The sequence below is a fragment of the Gymnogyps californianus genome, chromosome 2 (assembly GCF_018139145.2).
Source record: "Gymnogyps californianus isolate 813 chromosome 2, ASM1813914v2, whole genome shotgun sequence".
In the NCBI taxonomy this organism is placed as follows: Eukaryota; Metazoa; Chordata; class Aves; order Accipitriformes; family Cathartidae; genus Gymnogyps; species Gymnogyps californianus.
Genome location: NC_059472.1, coordinates 23,690,398 through 23,706,276, shown reverse-complemented (window position 1 = coordinate 23,706,276; position 15,879 = coordinate 23,690,398). Strand labels below are relative to the sequence as shown.

General features: G+C 36.4%; 1 protein-coding gene across 1 annotated transcript in view; it reads left to right on the top strand.

Annotated features, from left to right (window-relative positions):
• VPS13B (vacuolar protein sorting 13 homolog B) overlaps nucleotides 1–15,879 on the top strand; it is a 484,683-nt gene that overhangs the window by 354,369 nt on the left and 114,435 nt on the right. Inside the window, exon 34 of the mRNA XM_050892705.1 lies at nucleotides 12,354–13,056. Within this exon, the coding sequence (XP_050748662.1) occupies nucleotides 12,354–13,056 (703 nt within the window). The remainder of the gene's footprint in view (nucleotides 1–12,353; nucleotides 13,057–15,879) is intronic.

Here is a 15,879-nt window from a genome sequence, read left to right as displayed (position 1 = left end):
TTTTTCTTCTATGCTCTGTTTGCAGGGAAGTTCACTTGTCTCAGCAATAGTAGTTTTCCACTTGTCTTGAACATTTGAATGTTGCACTGGACTTTTATTGAATGGGGCAGAGAATGTAATAGTGTTTGTTCCTGGACACACAGTGTTCAGACTGGAAGGATAATAAAGAGCCTAGCTGTATTTCATTTATTTCTAGTATGTTTGATGTATTCTGCCATCTACCACAAAAGCCAATGTAGTAAAATTAAAGTAAACTACATTTTAGTACAGTGTCACCCTTTGGTGACAAGGCCACAAAGTACATGCAGAAGTTCTGTGGCTTCGATAAGTACGATAAAATCCGGTACTGTTCGTATTCCTATTTAGATAGTAGAGGTAGTTGTCACACTGACTTACATTGCAGAGTGTTTCTGATGAGTATGGAGGAGATTAAAGAGCAGGACAATACTTCCGTTTTTACATTTTTACAGCTAGCTTCACTCTGAGTTACTGGTTAGTATATCAAACGGTGAAATCATAGATGATGATTGTGATAAGACACTGATATAGGTCATGCACGTGATCCTAATAACATTTACTGAATCAAATTCAGGTTTGCAGCCATTTCCAATTACTCTGAACTTGTTTCTGCAGATAAGTGGCCACCAGTACCTATCTAGAGAGAAGACATTGTAAAGGCCTCAGTTGTTTATACACAGTATGCAACTTTGGTGTTTCTGCTATGCTTAATGGGTTTGCTTAATAACCTTGCATATTAGCAATTTTTTTCCTCAGTGCGTGTTTCTAAGCAGTATTTCAAACTCTTTTCATTTCACTGAGACTGTACCTTCCCCCCAAATTACCTGTGACTCATTGCATGAATCAAGACTGAAAGCTTCATTCTTGACTCCTCCTAAGTAAAGATTTCCACTAATTTTAACTTTCTCCATCAAAGCACGGGAGTAATAGTGACTTGGTAGAGTATTCTCAGAAATTAAAAGTGACAGTTATTTCAAATTATTGGAAAGCTGGTTAAAATAGAGAATCCATAAAACTGAAAATCTGTTAGCTTTACTGAATAGGGATCCTGCCTACAGGTTTCATGAAACTTGTATTTGCCTGAAGAACAGTGAGTTAAGACAGTATTTTAGGAAGTCAGGCATTTTTTCTTCACATAGCTACAGGGATAATTAGGTCTGTGTGTTTGAATTAGTTCACCTGTGTTATTGCAGTAACTTGTATGTCTTTTTTGCTTTCCCCCTAGAATATGCAATCTGGTCTGCACAGATCAGCTGCTTTTGATGATTCTTTGCTTTCCGAAACAAGGACAGAAGAGAATAAGAGAGATTCAGAATCACAAATAAATTATCTTCCAAACTCTTATTTTTGTAGTGGGAGATGGGCACCTAACTGATCTACATGCTCTTGAAAATCTCCGTGGTTTTCATAAAATTCACTCTATCTGGCAGTAAGGCGTTTTTCCCAGATAGATGTTTATCACACATTGAACATCTGGGGTTTTTACCCATTGTGTCTATTGGATCCTTAGTGTTTGTACAAAGTAATTTCTCAGTAGGCTGGTCTGGGTTGGGTGCCCCACTGGGTCTTTGTTCAGATTTCTCCATGACGAAGACCACCATAGCAAATGGATTTATGCCCAGGATCAGTACGGCCCAGCTACCAAAATAATAAAAGTCAGAAAGTTAGCTTGGCTAAGTTGCACATCCTGGCTGTTTCAGCAAGGCTTCATGTATTTCTCAGCAAGCTGAAGCTGAATTCAGTAGCATGTTTCCCAGATTCTTATATGCTGCATTCTGACAGACTGGGAATTTTCCAGTAGGTACTATAAAATTGAAAACGAATTAAAAAAAAAAAAACCCTATAGATTTTTGTACTATGTATTTGTATATATATGATTACATATAGGCATACATAATAATGATCATTACTCTAAACAGTTAAAGCTTGTTAGTATTTATGTAATAATTCAAGCAGTACATTGGTCCCTTATGTAGAGGAGGTTTTTTTGTTCCATTCATTAATTTTATGCTTCTCCCTAACTTTTATTTTGCTGTAGATTAAAGATGTGATTAAAACTAGTTCATAGCTGTGTCATACCACTGCATGTACTGCAGATTTGGTATCTTAAAAAGGCCTTAGAGGCAAACAGAAAATTCTAAGATACCTCCTCAAAGATTCTTTTTGATAAAATATTCTATAGCAGTACACTAAAGGATGAACATTTCAAATGACATTTGTAGATGTCACATTTTACCACATGTCAAATAGATAAGGCGGTTCTGTCCATTTCTTGTTTGGGCTGTCTGGAGATTCCAGAAGATGGACCATCCTGAGCTTGCTTTTCAAAGGTTATTTTTTCAGTACTAGGAATGAGAACCAACTCTTTTAAAATGGTGTCCAGAAAGGAATACCTTGCACAGCCTATATAGCTGAATTAGAAGCTATTTGGAACACTAGCTTTAAGGCAGCAGCTCACAAATATTTTGAAAGTATGGACCATAAACGTACTGTTCTTATGCTGTGTGCATTTCCATTTGCAATAGCGCATATTTTCTGCATGGCCACTGCAGCAGTTGCATAATGTAAAAAATTATACTTAGAATAATATTTAAGAAAGTATTTTAATAACATTCAACAAATAGGAAAAAAGCAGAAAAAAGCAGCGATTGTTATGGAACTTCATGGCCCAAAATTGGAAAAACATTATTTTTATGAAAAAACAGTATATGTAAATAATATTCAGTAATATCTGCAATCTTTTTGCATCTTTAATATAATATGCCATAGTAATGCCATATAGAAGCATGTAAAGGCCAAAAGCATTTTTCATTAAGAAGAAAACTTGTCTTTGTATCTAGGCCCTCTAATTGTCTTTAATGTTGTTATCAGCCCACAGTTAGATGGCTCCAATGAAATCTTAGTGCTGCAGTTAGAAGCTTTGAAAATGGCAGACTGCTGCAGGATGTGTTTCATAATAATTCTCCACTGATTTTCCAGTAAGGTATAAAGTCAAATCTCAGCATGGTTTGAGTGCTGGGTGCTTTGAAGCAGCCTCCTAGCACTGAGAGACTAAGGCAGTTGGAAGACTGCCAGGCTTGATCAGTCAGAAAAGCCTGAAGATGCAGCTCCATGTGTCATCTACTCCTGAAGTGGGCTTACAGAGGTCCTGTTTCTGACCTCTCGTTCCTGCTCCAATACCACAATTCTTTTCTTTATTTTAATTATTTTTAAACAAGTTCAGAGGGCACAATTTAGGATGCAATTTTGAGGCTCATTAAGCTAATCCAAGCTGGGCTGCCACAGTCTGTCCTGCTTTATAGTAGTACAATGAGCCAGTGCAGGAAACAACAGACCAAAAAAACAAGTACATTTTTTCTCAGGTTTTTGTTGTTTTTTTCTTTTTTCTGGGATTGTTTTTTGGATGCTTCAAGACCCTGAACTGACTGTTTTACACAATCATACAAGACACAAATGAGGAGAGACAAATTCAGTCTGGCATGGAATTGTACACCAAGGCTGTGACAACCAGCTTGCTAAAAATGGGGATATTTTGTGATGGCCTTGTTACCAAAAAAACATATTCTGGAATTCTTAATTTCCTAGTCTTTAGTTCACGTGCCACTTCATGTGCTTTACTTCCTTATGTAGTCTTTTTATAAGATACTCTTGACAAATTGGAACATGATTTAGTCAAACATTAGGCTAGATACCAGTGTATTTGGCTTGATACAGGTGAGATGTAACAACCTAAAAAAAAAAAAAAAAAGCATTAAGGCAGAAAAGATAATTTTCCAGACATCTGGAAGCTTTAAAACCTGAGGCACTTGAGATCACAGCACGCATTTCAGTGAGCAATTGTGTGCCAGCAGTTGGACATTTCTCACTGGAGACTCCTGTATTGTGGATTTTTCTGCTTGTGGCATAGTCTGACTCAGTCTGACTTACATTACTGGAAATAATGTAGAAGAAAGTTTGTTTAGTTGGGCAACATTTGTACATGACATCTTCTAATCTGCCGTGGATTTAGTTATTTTAATTGCCTTTAAGATGTTCAAAACAGATAAAGGTTCTGATATATATTAAGGAAAAGATTGTAGCATTTGATTTTGGGGATAGTTCATTTAACTGTACGCTTATTCAGTTAAGAGGCTGCAGGTAGATTCTGTATTATGAAAGTCAAGTACCAAGTTACTTTACTGTGTTACAATGATGACTCTTTTCACTGTTTGTACATTCATTCATCCTATCCTAGAAAATGATGCCTAAATTTGCATTCTGAAGCTTTGAATCCTGCTTTGAGTCACTGCCAGGGTATTTGGCATTTGCTTCTGCATCTTTTCGTTTATTTTGCAGAACACTGAATATTAGTCAATGGGAGAATATTCCAGTTTACTCCAATGGGAGTAAATGACTGTTAAATTTCTCATCTCTGGATGTCATAACAGTGAATCATCTGATATTTCCATATTTAATATTACTAAATTATTTAAACTCTTGCATCTAAGAATTGTTCAGTGACTTCTTACTTTAAACATACTCATCACGTGAGAGAGTTTTTGATCCACGATTGAACACCTGGTCAAGAAAACATCAATGTGTAGGACCCAGGATTTTTTGCACCTAAGCCCAGTATTGTGTTAGGTGCCACCCAGTAGCTCCGTGATTTCCCAGGACTGGTCAGTGGCGACACCACTTAATCCCACCGCAGGCTGTGATGTGCCACTTCCAATGGCAGACTTGTTTATACAGCCATACTGGGCACTGAATTAGGTAATTGGTCTGTCTCTAGTGTTTGAGAGCAAGCTTTCTGTTGTGAAACCACAGCCTTAATGACTTAAAATTGTAAGTCCTTGAATGTTTTTTGTTGTGGGGTTGTTTTTTTCTCAATGTACTTAGGCACACCAGCAATTGAGAGTTAATTCAGCCTCCTGAAAGGTTCAGCTAGCTTGATGAGACAAAGTTGCTTTCTGTAAGATCAGATCAACACTAAACCACCATTTAGTTCAGTATATCTTTCTGCATGGAAACGTGACCCAAAACTAAGACTGGTAAAACTGCAGTCTTATACTGAAATCTTAACACTGAAATGTTAGAGAATGTAATGCAAAATCAAGCTGAAATTTCAACTACTGCTTTTTAAAGTGTCCAAGTGAAATATGCAAGCAGACTCCCATGGAAAAATGCTGTTTCTTGGCTTTAACACACACCAAAAAAAAAAAAAAAGTGCAAAAATTAACAAATCCTCACCTTGTCTAATGTAAATATGTGTATTTATTTTAATCCAGATTTTTTCGTATAAAAGCAAAGATACGAACTTAAAATTCTGAAATTAAATTTGAAAAATAACACAAAAAAGCTAATACTTTTGGTAAAAATATTAATGAAAAATTACTGTTGGACAGAGTACTCTGCCAGATTTCAGCCTGGTCTTTTTAAATTGAAAGCGTTTCTTTAGGAAAAAAAAAATATGGAACACAAAAGTTTCTTTCTGGCCTTTCATAGGGTAGCAAAATAAACATACTGTTTGTATTAAGATTAAAAAAATAATCCTCTTGGCGTTAGAAAGGATTTAGCATTTGCATATACACATTACAATTGGAACATTTAGCACAGCTTTGATTTATGAATATTTGGATCAGTGTTTAACAGAATGTAGCCTCTTACTCTGCTTTTGAAGAGCTGGAAAAACATTGCACAAAGAAGCTGAGTTTGTATTGCTCCTTGCCATCACATCTTTCACATAAATCCTGCAGTGTTGTGAAAACTACAATTGAATTCCTGTCAGGAGTATTTCTGTAGGTCTGGGAGCTCATATACACCATTACACTTCAAATTAGCATCGTTTATTTTGCAGCAAATTCTGGTTAAAAAGAAGAGTTCCTTAGTGGAAAAAAATACATTTGACTTTTATATGAAATAAACTATTTCAGACATTTGTGATATTTTTGTTGCCTCATTTTGGCTTGATTTAATAGTTCCCTTTTTGGAGGACAGCTTTGGATTCATGTTATACAGAACTCTTTCTGCAGTTGGATTGATACAAGTAGAAGCGAATCTGTCTAGATTAAATTGTAGGACTGAAGTTTTAATTTAAAACTTAGAAGAGAAACTTTATTAGACTGGAAGACATAATTTAGCAGTCTAATATGCTTGTATGTGTGTCTTCCATTACATTTTCCATGTGAGATTAATATGTCAATTTACAAAATAATTTTGATAATGATCAGAATTAAAGTCAATCATATAACTCATGCAAAACAAAATAAAATTGTTTTAGTTGAAGTGTTCAGTAGAACAATGTAGCAAACTTTGGTTAACCAAAAAAAAGGTTCTTTAGATAACAATGATACATCAAATAAATTTCTGAACTGTTGGAGACTCTTTAATGGAGTAGATGAAGTACTTAGAACAAAGCCAGAAAGAAAATACGAAGTGTTTTCTTCGTAATTTCAGTTTAAGCACAACAGGGAAAAAAATGGAACATACTTATTTTCTGTAGCTCAGTTTGTGCAGTAGGCAAGATTTTTATTTCCATGAAAATATTACTACTTTTTAGCACCAGAAATAAAACTGGGTCACATGCCACAGTGATGGAGCAGATGTGATTGGCACTTTGATTCTGTGGTTTCACACTTGTGACTCTTTCCGTAATTTATGTAATGTGAAGAATGATCTCATGATTGGCTGAAGAGTTTTGATCAGAGTTAAGGAACGGCTATGCTGAAGGCTGGAAATTTTACTTCATGTCATTATATAACCATAATTAATATGAGAAGCTGGAAAAATTATGGAGATGTAGATGTTTTTGATCTAGAGCAGTTGCACTTCCAAAGATTGTTGCTTACAGTTATTCTACTAATTAAAGAATTATCCTGTAAAGTATCAGAAAAAGAAAATAAAACTGATAGAAATGTTTATAGTTAAATTTGCACATGCTTCCATTTGTTATTGTTGAAAACTCTTGAGAGATTAAGAAAGTGAAAATATAATGAAAAAATGCTGCCAATTGTTGTAAGACACCTCTCTCTGATTTGGAAAACGTGTTAATTATTGGTCTAAAGTATTAGGTTGTGTGTTTACCTTGATGGTTTTATTGCCTCTCTCTATGGACTGGAAACTTTGAAGACATGTCTCTACCATCTAAATACTTTCATCAGGAATGGAAAATAAATAAGAGTTACCTGGTTAAGATTGCAGTGACCTCAGATGGGACTGCTTGCCAATTTTGAAAAGCAAATACCTTTATTTATCCTTGATTTTATGATGTACTTATCTGTGTGTGTTCTACAGGACATGCTATTTCCATGCCCTTTCACTAGATAGATATGTGTCATATGCCCTATTGAACTCAAGGGGTTAAGCTAGTAAAGTTACCTATCTCAACACATGAAAAGGAAGAATTAGCCACAGTTCCCTAGCTACTAGTGTAGCTTTCAACACCTTTTCTATGGTGTCTAGTATTGATTGGATACGTAACTGTGAAAGGACGAGAAAATGCACTGAAGTGATCTAAGAAGTAAACTATCATCTTGACATGTTTTTTCTAGCTATTGAAAACCTTTCCATATTGCAACTCATTCTGACAGTGAAACTGTAGAATTCCTCTGATTTAAGTACCATCTGGTTATGCTCAAAGCTTTAAAGCTATTATCTCAGCATAAAATTTCAGTGTCCTATACTTTTTTCTTCGCCAAACTATCCATTTTTAAGCCACAAATATTTTTCCAGTCCTTTCAGATTTTATCTAAAAGTATATTTTAACAGTATTTAAATAGTTCTTAAACAATAACAATTTATCTTGATAGATGACATGCTGTGTTTTTTCATTTTATTTTAATTAGCCATTGTGGAACCAAATTCCCTTTTGTTTTATTCCTTTGAATACTGTTTAATTATAGTTATCATGCCAAATATCTTAAAGGTTATTTTACCAATACAGTTTCATTTAACATAAGCCATGTGGAATCAATAGTCCTGTTTCCTAAAGTGAATGCTTGGAAAATCTTACATTCATATGTTAAGAGTACACATCCTTTCCTCATTAGTTGGAAAGTACAGGGATTTTGGCACAGGTTCTGTGTGGAAGCATTGTGCAGCTTTTATATGGATTTTGTTTTTAGCCTTTGATGACACTGTTTAGAATAGGAAGTATCTAATAAGTAAAGCATTTTGTCTAATGTGCTGCCAGTGTGTTTAATATATGCCTGGAGGTCTGAAACATTATCTTCTCCACTGCAGTAATATGCATTTAATTCTCTGAAAGCAGAAGGTCGAACTTTTAAAAGGGACTGAAAGTACATTTTCAACTAAAATAATTTAAAACACATGGGATAGAGGACCAGAGTAATGTACGGTTGGTTTTTATGGTTTAATCATGATCATGTTAATGCACACCAGTAGCTAATTAAAGAAAACTTTTATTGTTCATTTTAAATGGGTTATGTAAAGAGTAAGAGAATTGATATAATACAGCCCAATGATAAATGTTACCATTACATTTGCTAACAGCAAGCCAGTATTGCTGTTCTTGACATCTTTAAAGTATTGGCCCATTTATTCCATAATAAAGCAAAGAATCTCTTTAGAGTTGTTACACTGAGAATCATTCCCTCTCATCTCCTTATCCTGTTAGAGGAATACCTAAATGATTCCCAATACTAGGCGTATTTTCAGGTTAACTGTGAAACTTGGTTGGAAGGCTTGATGCTTACTGAGCTGAAATTGATGCAAGAAGTTCCAGTGGTATTTAGGCACCTTTATTGTGTGCCCAGTTTTGTTATATAAAGCTGTCTTGCAAATCGTTACTCACTTGTTCCAGCCTTTATAATATATGTGGTAAGAGCATACATAAGTCAAAGTTTCATTGTGGAACCGGGTGGCATGGAAAACCGTAATAGGATATGGTGTCTTTCACCTTTCAGGCACTGGTTCATATTCCATGCTGCTTAGTACTGAGCAGGAGTTACCATCTGACTGCTGTTCGGTGACCTGCGTGAATTGATTTGGGGTCTTAGTAAAGTTTCTGTAGTCGAGTGTCCGCATAACAGGAAACTCAGCAGTTGGGACCAATTAGCACCCTTGCAGTAGTCTTCACAGAGAAACTATAGTCTGAATGGGGATGGAGGCAGAGCTACTTTCTTACCTTCCTTCAGGTGCTTTATGTAGACCAGCATATTTAATAAATACTTAATTATAAAAAGAGGCAGAAGAAAAGAACTAGGCTTCAAGTCAAATGTATTTAGGTGTGAGAAGAGAGGATCCATTCAGAAACCAGAAGTTCTGTGCTTTCTCCCTCCACTCAGTCATACACATGCAATGCTTTGCTCCCTGGAAGATTATCACTTAGTGGATGACATTGTATTTTCAGTCCCTCTAGCCAAGTCAAGCATAACCTAAATGTCAGGTAGCTGTAGAAATTTCTGCTGCATAGAGGAGACCCAAGGGAATACCATGTAGTACCCATAAGAGCGTCATTCATTACAGAACCATGCTTTCTAAAAAGATTTTTCATCAGACTGAACTGATGGCTATGGAGCAATTAAAAATTGCTGGGTTTAGCAATTATACCCTCTACTTCATTTCAGGCAGCATTTCCATGAAATGATATGGCAAGATTGTTTCACAGCTCCATCCGTTCTGCCTTCTGCTTGCCCTCAATACATGAGCAATAGAACCATCTATACCATTTTTGAAAGTGCCATCAGTGCAGGGTATGGGTGAAGCACTTTATAGTTTACCAGACAGAGAGGCTGAGGTGTAAATAGCCTAACTTTGCTAGAATATCAGGAGGAATCAGGATTTCTTGGCTCACAATGTAGTAATTCATTAAAATGGTCTCTAGTTATTTTTACAGAGGCTGCATTAAAAGTGGTATCACATTTACAAGTCAGTGATACGAGTCTGCCATAGAAATCAGCTGCAAGGAATTTTATTGGTTATTTAAAAAATATGTACATGCGTGAATCTGAAAAGATTGTAACCAGAGCTGGCAAAAACCTTTTCAAAGAAAATCTCAGCTAGTTAATGATTCTGTTTTAGGATTTCCTCTGTCATACTTTTTTCTAGTGTGTTCATTCCTTTAAAGAAAAGGAGAGGGGCTTGCTCCCTTTGTTTCATAAAACACAATATAAAAGAACCTTTAAAAAAACTGCTTTTCTTTAACTCCCCCACAACACAGTTTCTGCAGTATATGTAGAATCTATTAATATTGCTGCATAAAGACCAAAGTTTGAAGAAATTCAGTAATTCACTGCCCTTCATTCCTATACTTAAGTTGCTGATTAATTTTGTAAGTACTTGTAATTCATTATTATATTTTTCAAGAGGAAGTTAAGGTATAGTTTGCCCTAGTTTATATCTCCCTTTTCAAAGATACACTAGGGTGGAGAAGATAAAAAGAAACTATTGAAGTAGGTCCTGGAATGAAGAAGTGAAATCATTGAGTGAATGTGCAGTGGCAGCCAAAAAAACCCAACAAAATACTGGACATCATCAGGATGGAGATTGAGAACAAGACAGAAGGCATCATTTTACTCTTATATAAAACCGTAGTGATCCCACTTCTTGAATACTGTGTAGAGTACTCAGGAAGTGCATAGTGGAGTTACGGAAGTAGAGAAGGGAAGCTAAAATCATTAAAGGTGCTGGAGCAACTTCTTTGTGAGGAGAGACTAAAAAGGCTGGGATTTCCCTGTCTGGAGAGGAGGAGGCTGAGGGGGGGCTATGATCAAGGTTTACAAGGTCATAGCAACAGTTATAAAGCTGAATGTGGACCTGAACGTTCAAATCATGCACTACAAAAGATCGGGGAAATGCGATGACACTAGTAGGAGATTGGTTTAAACCAAAGAAAAAAAAAATTGGAACTTGCTGCCCCAGAAGGTTGTGGAGGCCAGACACTGTCAGCGTATTCAAAGAGGAAGTGGATGAATTCATGGACAAGAAGTCCAGAAATAGTTACTAAAACAACTACACAGGCGTGTACCACTGGCATCCCAAATGCAACAGCTGTGGATGCTTGGGGAGTAGGAGAGGAACAGATTGCAGGAAGTGGCCGGGGTCCATGGTCTCTCTCAACAGAGTCTCTTCCTAGTGCTGTCAGAAACGGCGTACTGGGCTGGATGGGTCACGAATCTGATTGAGTTGGGCATTTCTTATGTTAGCTCTTGTACGGACCAGAGCAGAAACACTTCTTCTGGGCAGCACAGATGGAAGTGTTACTTATGTTGTGGAAGCTGTTCAGGGTGAATATGTGACTGTAAACTCTGTATGAATCCAAGGAGTTGGCTGTACATCATCATCATCATCATTATTATTATTATTATTGAATTTCTGCAGGGTTTTTTTTTCCAAATATTTTAGCATATGCTCCCCACCTTGTCCTCAAGCTCTTTGCTGGATTTCTACTTGTTTCACGAGCAATATTGAAAGTGTTTTCTTCCTGAAGCACTTCGTTGTCTCTGATATCTCTGTCTCTTGACCAGGTACTGTGTGGTCCCTGGACACAGCCTTGCAACTTTTTGTTTCACTCTTGCATTTCCTGTGATAGAAGGAACGTTCTTTTTTTCTGTTTATCAGTGGTGTATGTTTTCTTTTTGAAATATTTCTATATGCAATGATTTCTCATGTGAAACCCTGTAAATGTCACAGCCAAGACCATGCGTAGCCTTGGTGAGCCTTGGTAAGCTAAGAACTAGTACCCTGTCACAGACCCAGTCTTTAGATAGTGCTGATGCTTCCTTTAACTTTGGTGTTTTATATAAGGCAGCTGTCATTTCCATGACTCTTAAGAAAAATATTTTTTCTACAACATAATATTTATACATTTCAGCTTACAATTTCCATTTAGTCTTTTTGTGATTTTGCAGTAGATTAATATTACATTCTATTTCATCTAGTCACAGTAAAATATTTTAGTGCCAAAGAGGACTTTTGGAGCATCAGTGGTCAAAACTGGAAAACAATTCTGACTAGGCTTTTTATTTACAATGCATTATTTCACAGAGATATGGTTTTATATTAAGCCATAAATTTCTTGTAGATTCTTTAGAGTTTAAAGAAGGAGTTTAAATTTAAAAAAAAAAAAAAAAGTTGTTTAAGCCTAGAAATCGTTACTCCTTTTTTTTTCCTTCACATGTTCTTTTGGCACTTCATCTGTTGTGAGTCATCATTTCATTGGAACAGACACCTGCTGTGTTTTCATGAGTGATTACTGTGTTAAAGTTAACTTGGCAGATATTTTTTTATAATTCTCTTTTTTGACATCATGTTTATATAGTGATTGTTTGCTGCCACTGAAATGGAAATAGTTAGGATATAGATATCATAACTTAATATAATATTTTCCTTTGCAGGTTTCCAAACAAGAGCAGAAAAAAATGGATGTGTCTGATGGAGGAACAGTTGAGACTTCCTCCCGTTATAGCGGGGCACAGGACAGTGGAATAGGCAGCGACAGTGTTAAGATCAGAATCGTTCAGATCGAGCAGCACAGCGGTACCAGCCAGCACCGCATTGCCCGTCCTTCCCGCCAGTCTTCCATCGTGAAGAATCTCAATTTCATTCCCTTTGACATTTTTGTTACAGCAAGTCGAATCTCCTTGATGACTTACTCATGCACTGCCTTACCTAAATCAAAATCAGTACAAGATCAGAAAGATGGTGAGAAAATAAGCAAAAGCTCCTTGAACCTTCCAGAAGCGGGCTCAGGTGGCAGCCATGATACCAAGAAGCCCAGTCAGCCATGCATTTCCTCCGTCACAGCAGACAGTCTTTTGAACAGTAACGTTCCCCTGTCTTCTGGGAGAAAAACAGGTGTTTTGTCACTGGAAAGTCTGCATGCTTCCACAAGATCGTCTGCTCGACAAGCCCTGGGCATAACTATTGTTCGGCAGCCTGGTCGCAGGGGAACCGGGGACATAGAGCTACAGCCATTTCTCTACCTTGTTGTATCACAGCCCTCTGTGCTCCTGAGCTGCCACCACAGAAAGCAAAAGGTAGAAATATCAGTGTTCGATGCTGGTCTTAAAGGAGTAGCCTCAGACTACAAGTGTACAGGTAAGAGCATTTAACATTCACTCCTGGTTATAACTGCCATAATAATTGCATGTCTCAAAGTTACTAGAGTGGTGGAAAACAGCTGAGAGACTTTTAGGACATCTTTGAAAATCAATCGGTAAATATACATATTTTTAGGATTATACCCCACAGCTGAATCAAGTTAAGTGTGTAAAATGTTTGAAATTAATTAAGATCTAACCTTTTAGCAACCAGTTCTTCCTGTTTCTCAATATTACTTTCACATTACCAGATTGCGATAGGGATTGTTGCATTACTCTAACTTCTCAGTGTTTTCTAAGGAAGTAAGAGTTGTAAGCCAAGCTGATTTCATAAAAAGCATTTTTTATGACTGAGTATCACAATATTTTCCTATACTAGCCTACTGATAAAATTTAAAGATAAACATTGTAGAAGCACCTGGTGTTTTGATCATAAACAGTAAGAAAATTATAGTGATCTTCCAAATGCCATCTAATGATGTCATGTATTTTAAGTTTTCATTCAGCTGAGTAATAGAGTTTTGCAAGAATTTCCTTCTCTTAATGAATGGCTTTTTTTTTCCATTTCATATGCAGAGCTTCTAATGAGAAATATCAGAATAACTGTTCAGTGGAAGATATTCTGAAATTTTCTTTTTCTGTCTTATCTGTACTGCTGAAGAGAGAAATCAAATGATTGCAATTCATTTGTCTGGCAGCCAGTACTGGGTATAAGAATTTAATGAGATACATCATTACGGAGTGTTACCCAAAAGAAGTATAAACGAGGATGCAGAGATCTGCTGAACACACAGACAGAAAAGTATGGGGTTTTAAATTGTTCACTGAACGAGAGCTGTAGGTAAAAAACATTGCTAGTTTTTTCTTGCCAGAGTTCATACAGCACTAGTTGTGAAAAGTAGTATACGATTTTTTGTGCAGCTATACCGAATCTTTGCTGAATGAGATTGTATCTTTTGAAAATTGGCATTAAAATAATAAGCTTATGCAAAAGACTAAAAATGAGAAAATTGTGGTAGTTGTAAGTTAAAGAGCACAACTTCATTAACTTAGTGTTTTGGAAAGATGCAATAGGACTTCTTCATTTCCCATGCCTGAGGCATTCAAGTGTGTCCTTGTACAAGCTGCCACCACATTACCAGTAAACTGGGCAAAGTTCTCTCCATTCTGCTCCTACAATTAACTTCTGAAGTCTTTCGCCATCTTCATGTCTACGGGAGCAATTCTAGAAAATACAAGCTGTAATAAATTCCTACAAATTGGAAGTGGATCAGAGAGCACAGAAGCATGGCAAGAAGTTTATATAATAAAGATAGTAGGAACATGCAGCCTGAAAGCTCCTCGGTCACCAGCAGTTGTTCAAGTGAGACCCAAAGAGGTCACCTTGGAGGACCAAAGATCAGCCCTACATGGGTCTTACCCTTTTCTTTGGCTTTTTGTCTCTATGTCAGGCAAAGGTAAAAGAGTGTGGAAGCAGGAGTCAAACGTTATGTGAAGGCAGAAGTTCTGGTCTCATCTTGCTGCCTTTGTGGGCAGTAGTAAGTACCTTACTTGTGTATCAGACAGAATCCTGTGCTTGCTACTGAAGCATTAGGGCTCATTGCAAAAGAGTTTGAGAAATGGGTGCCAAAGTTCTAGTGCCTAAACCCACCATTCTAAGTGTATTAATAAGTTAATAAAACTAATCCACACTTCAAGTCACACACTAATTCACACAGCAAAATAGGTGGTATAAAGTTTTTATTGCTTCTTGTTTAGGAAGACCTGCTGTGCTTGTAATTGCATCATTCAGGATTAATGTTGTCATACCACTGTAGTAACATGTTAGTTTTGGAAATTTCTATTTTTCATTTCTAGCATGCATATTTGAGGGAAAATAGCGATGAACTATGTGTTATATATGTGTGTGTGTGTGTATATATATACACACACTCTATATATTGCATATCATATAATACAGCATCAGGAGCTTTGCATGGCATTTTCTGCTCTGCTGCAGTCAATTTCATCAATCACATCAATTTTTCTTGACATTGTGACTATTTGACAGTTTTATCTGAAAGAGATGTATCATCCAACTGAAGGACAATATAAAGTTTATTTGAAAGAAATGTTAGCCTCTCTCCCACTGTACAATAGGTATGCACTATATTCCTGTATTTCTCTGTATATCAAGGACTGGAGGGTGGGAAGAGGGCATAAATGGTGTTTAATTTACAGTGAATGTTGCTAAAGAATATTTCCAGTTAGACTCTCTAGAAGACTGCTCTTCTTGTGTCTGTATGTATGCATGCAACTATCTCTCCATTATCTAAGGTAGGATGGGGAAAAGGACACAAGCTAAACATAAAAGATATATTTTAACTGGATTATAAGAACTGATGGAGCATATTCCCCCTTAAAAAAAAAAACATTTAAACAGTCGGACTAGGAAAGCAGGCCTGATGAAAACATTGTGTGCGTTACATCACATGATGGAGACAGGCAACAGCACAGCAGCAGCTCAGAAGGTCAGGCCTATAACAAAGCAAATTTCATCACAACCTAAAAAATTGAGACTTGTCTGGGCAAAAGGAAAAATACATGATGTTTGTTATAAAGTTTTATTGGTACTCCTGTGGGGTTGGTTTCTCATTACTTACGCTAATATGGTTAAGCTTACATAGTTAAGCTATATATGAAATATGTAGATTAGATCCAAAACATGCTAATAAAAACTCTGCCATTTCAAATCATCGTTCTATATATATATATACACCATATACGCTGCATAAGAATATTTTAGGAATGTTTTAAAGCATTTGGAAAAATTGTTTTGAAT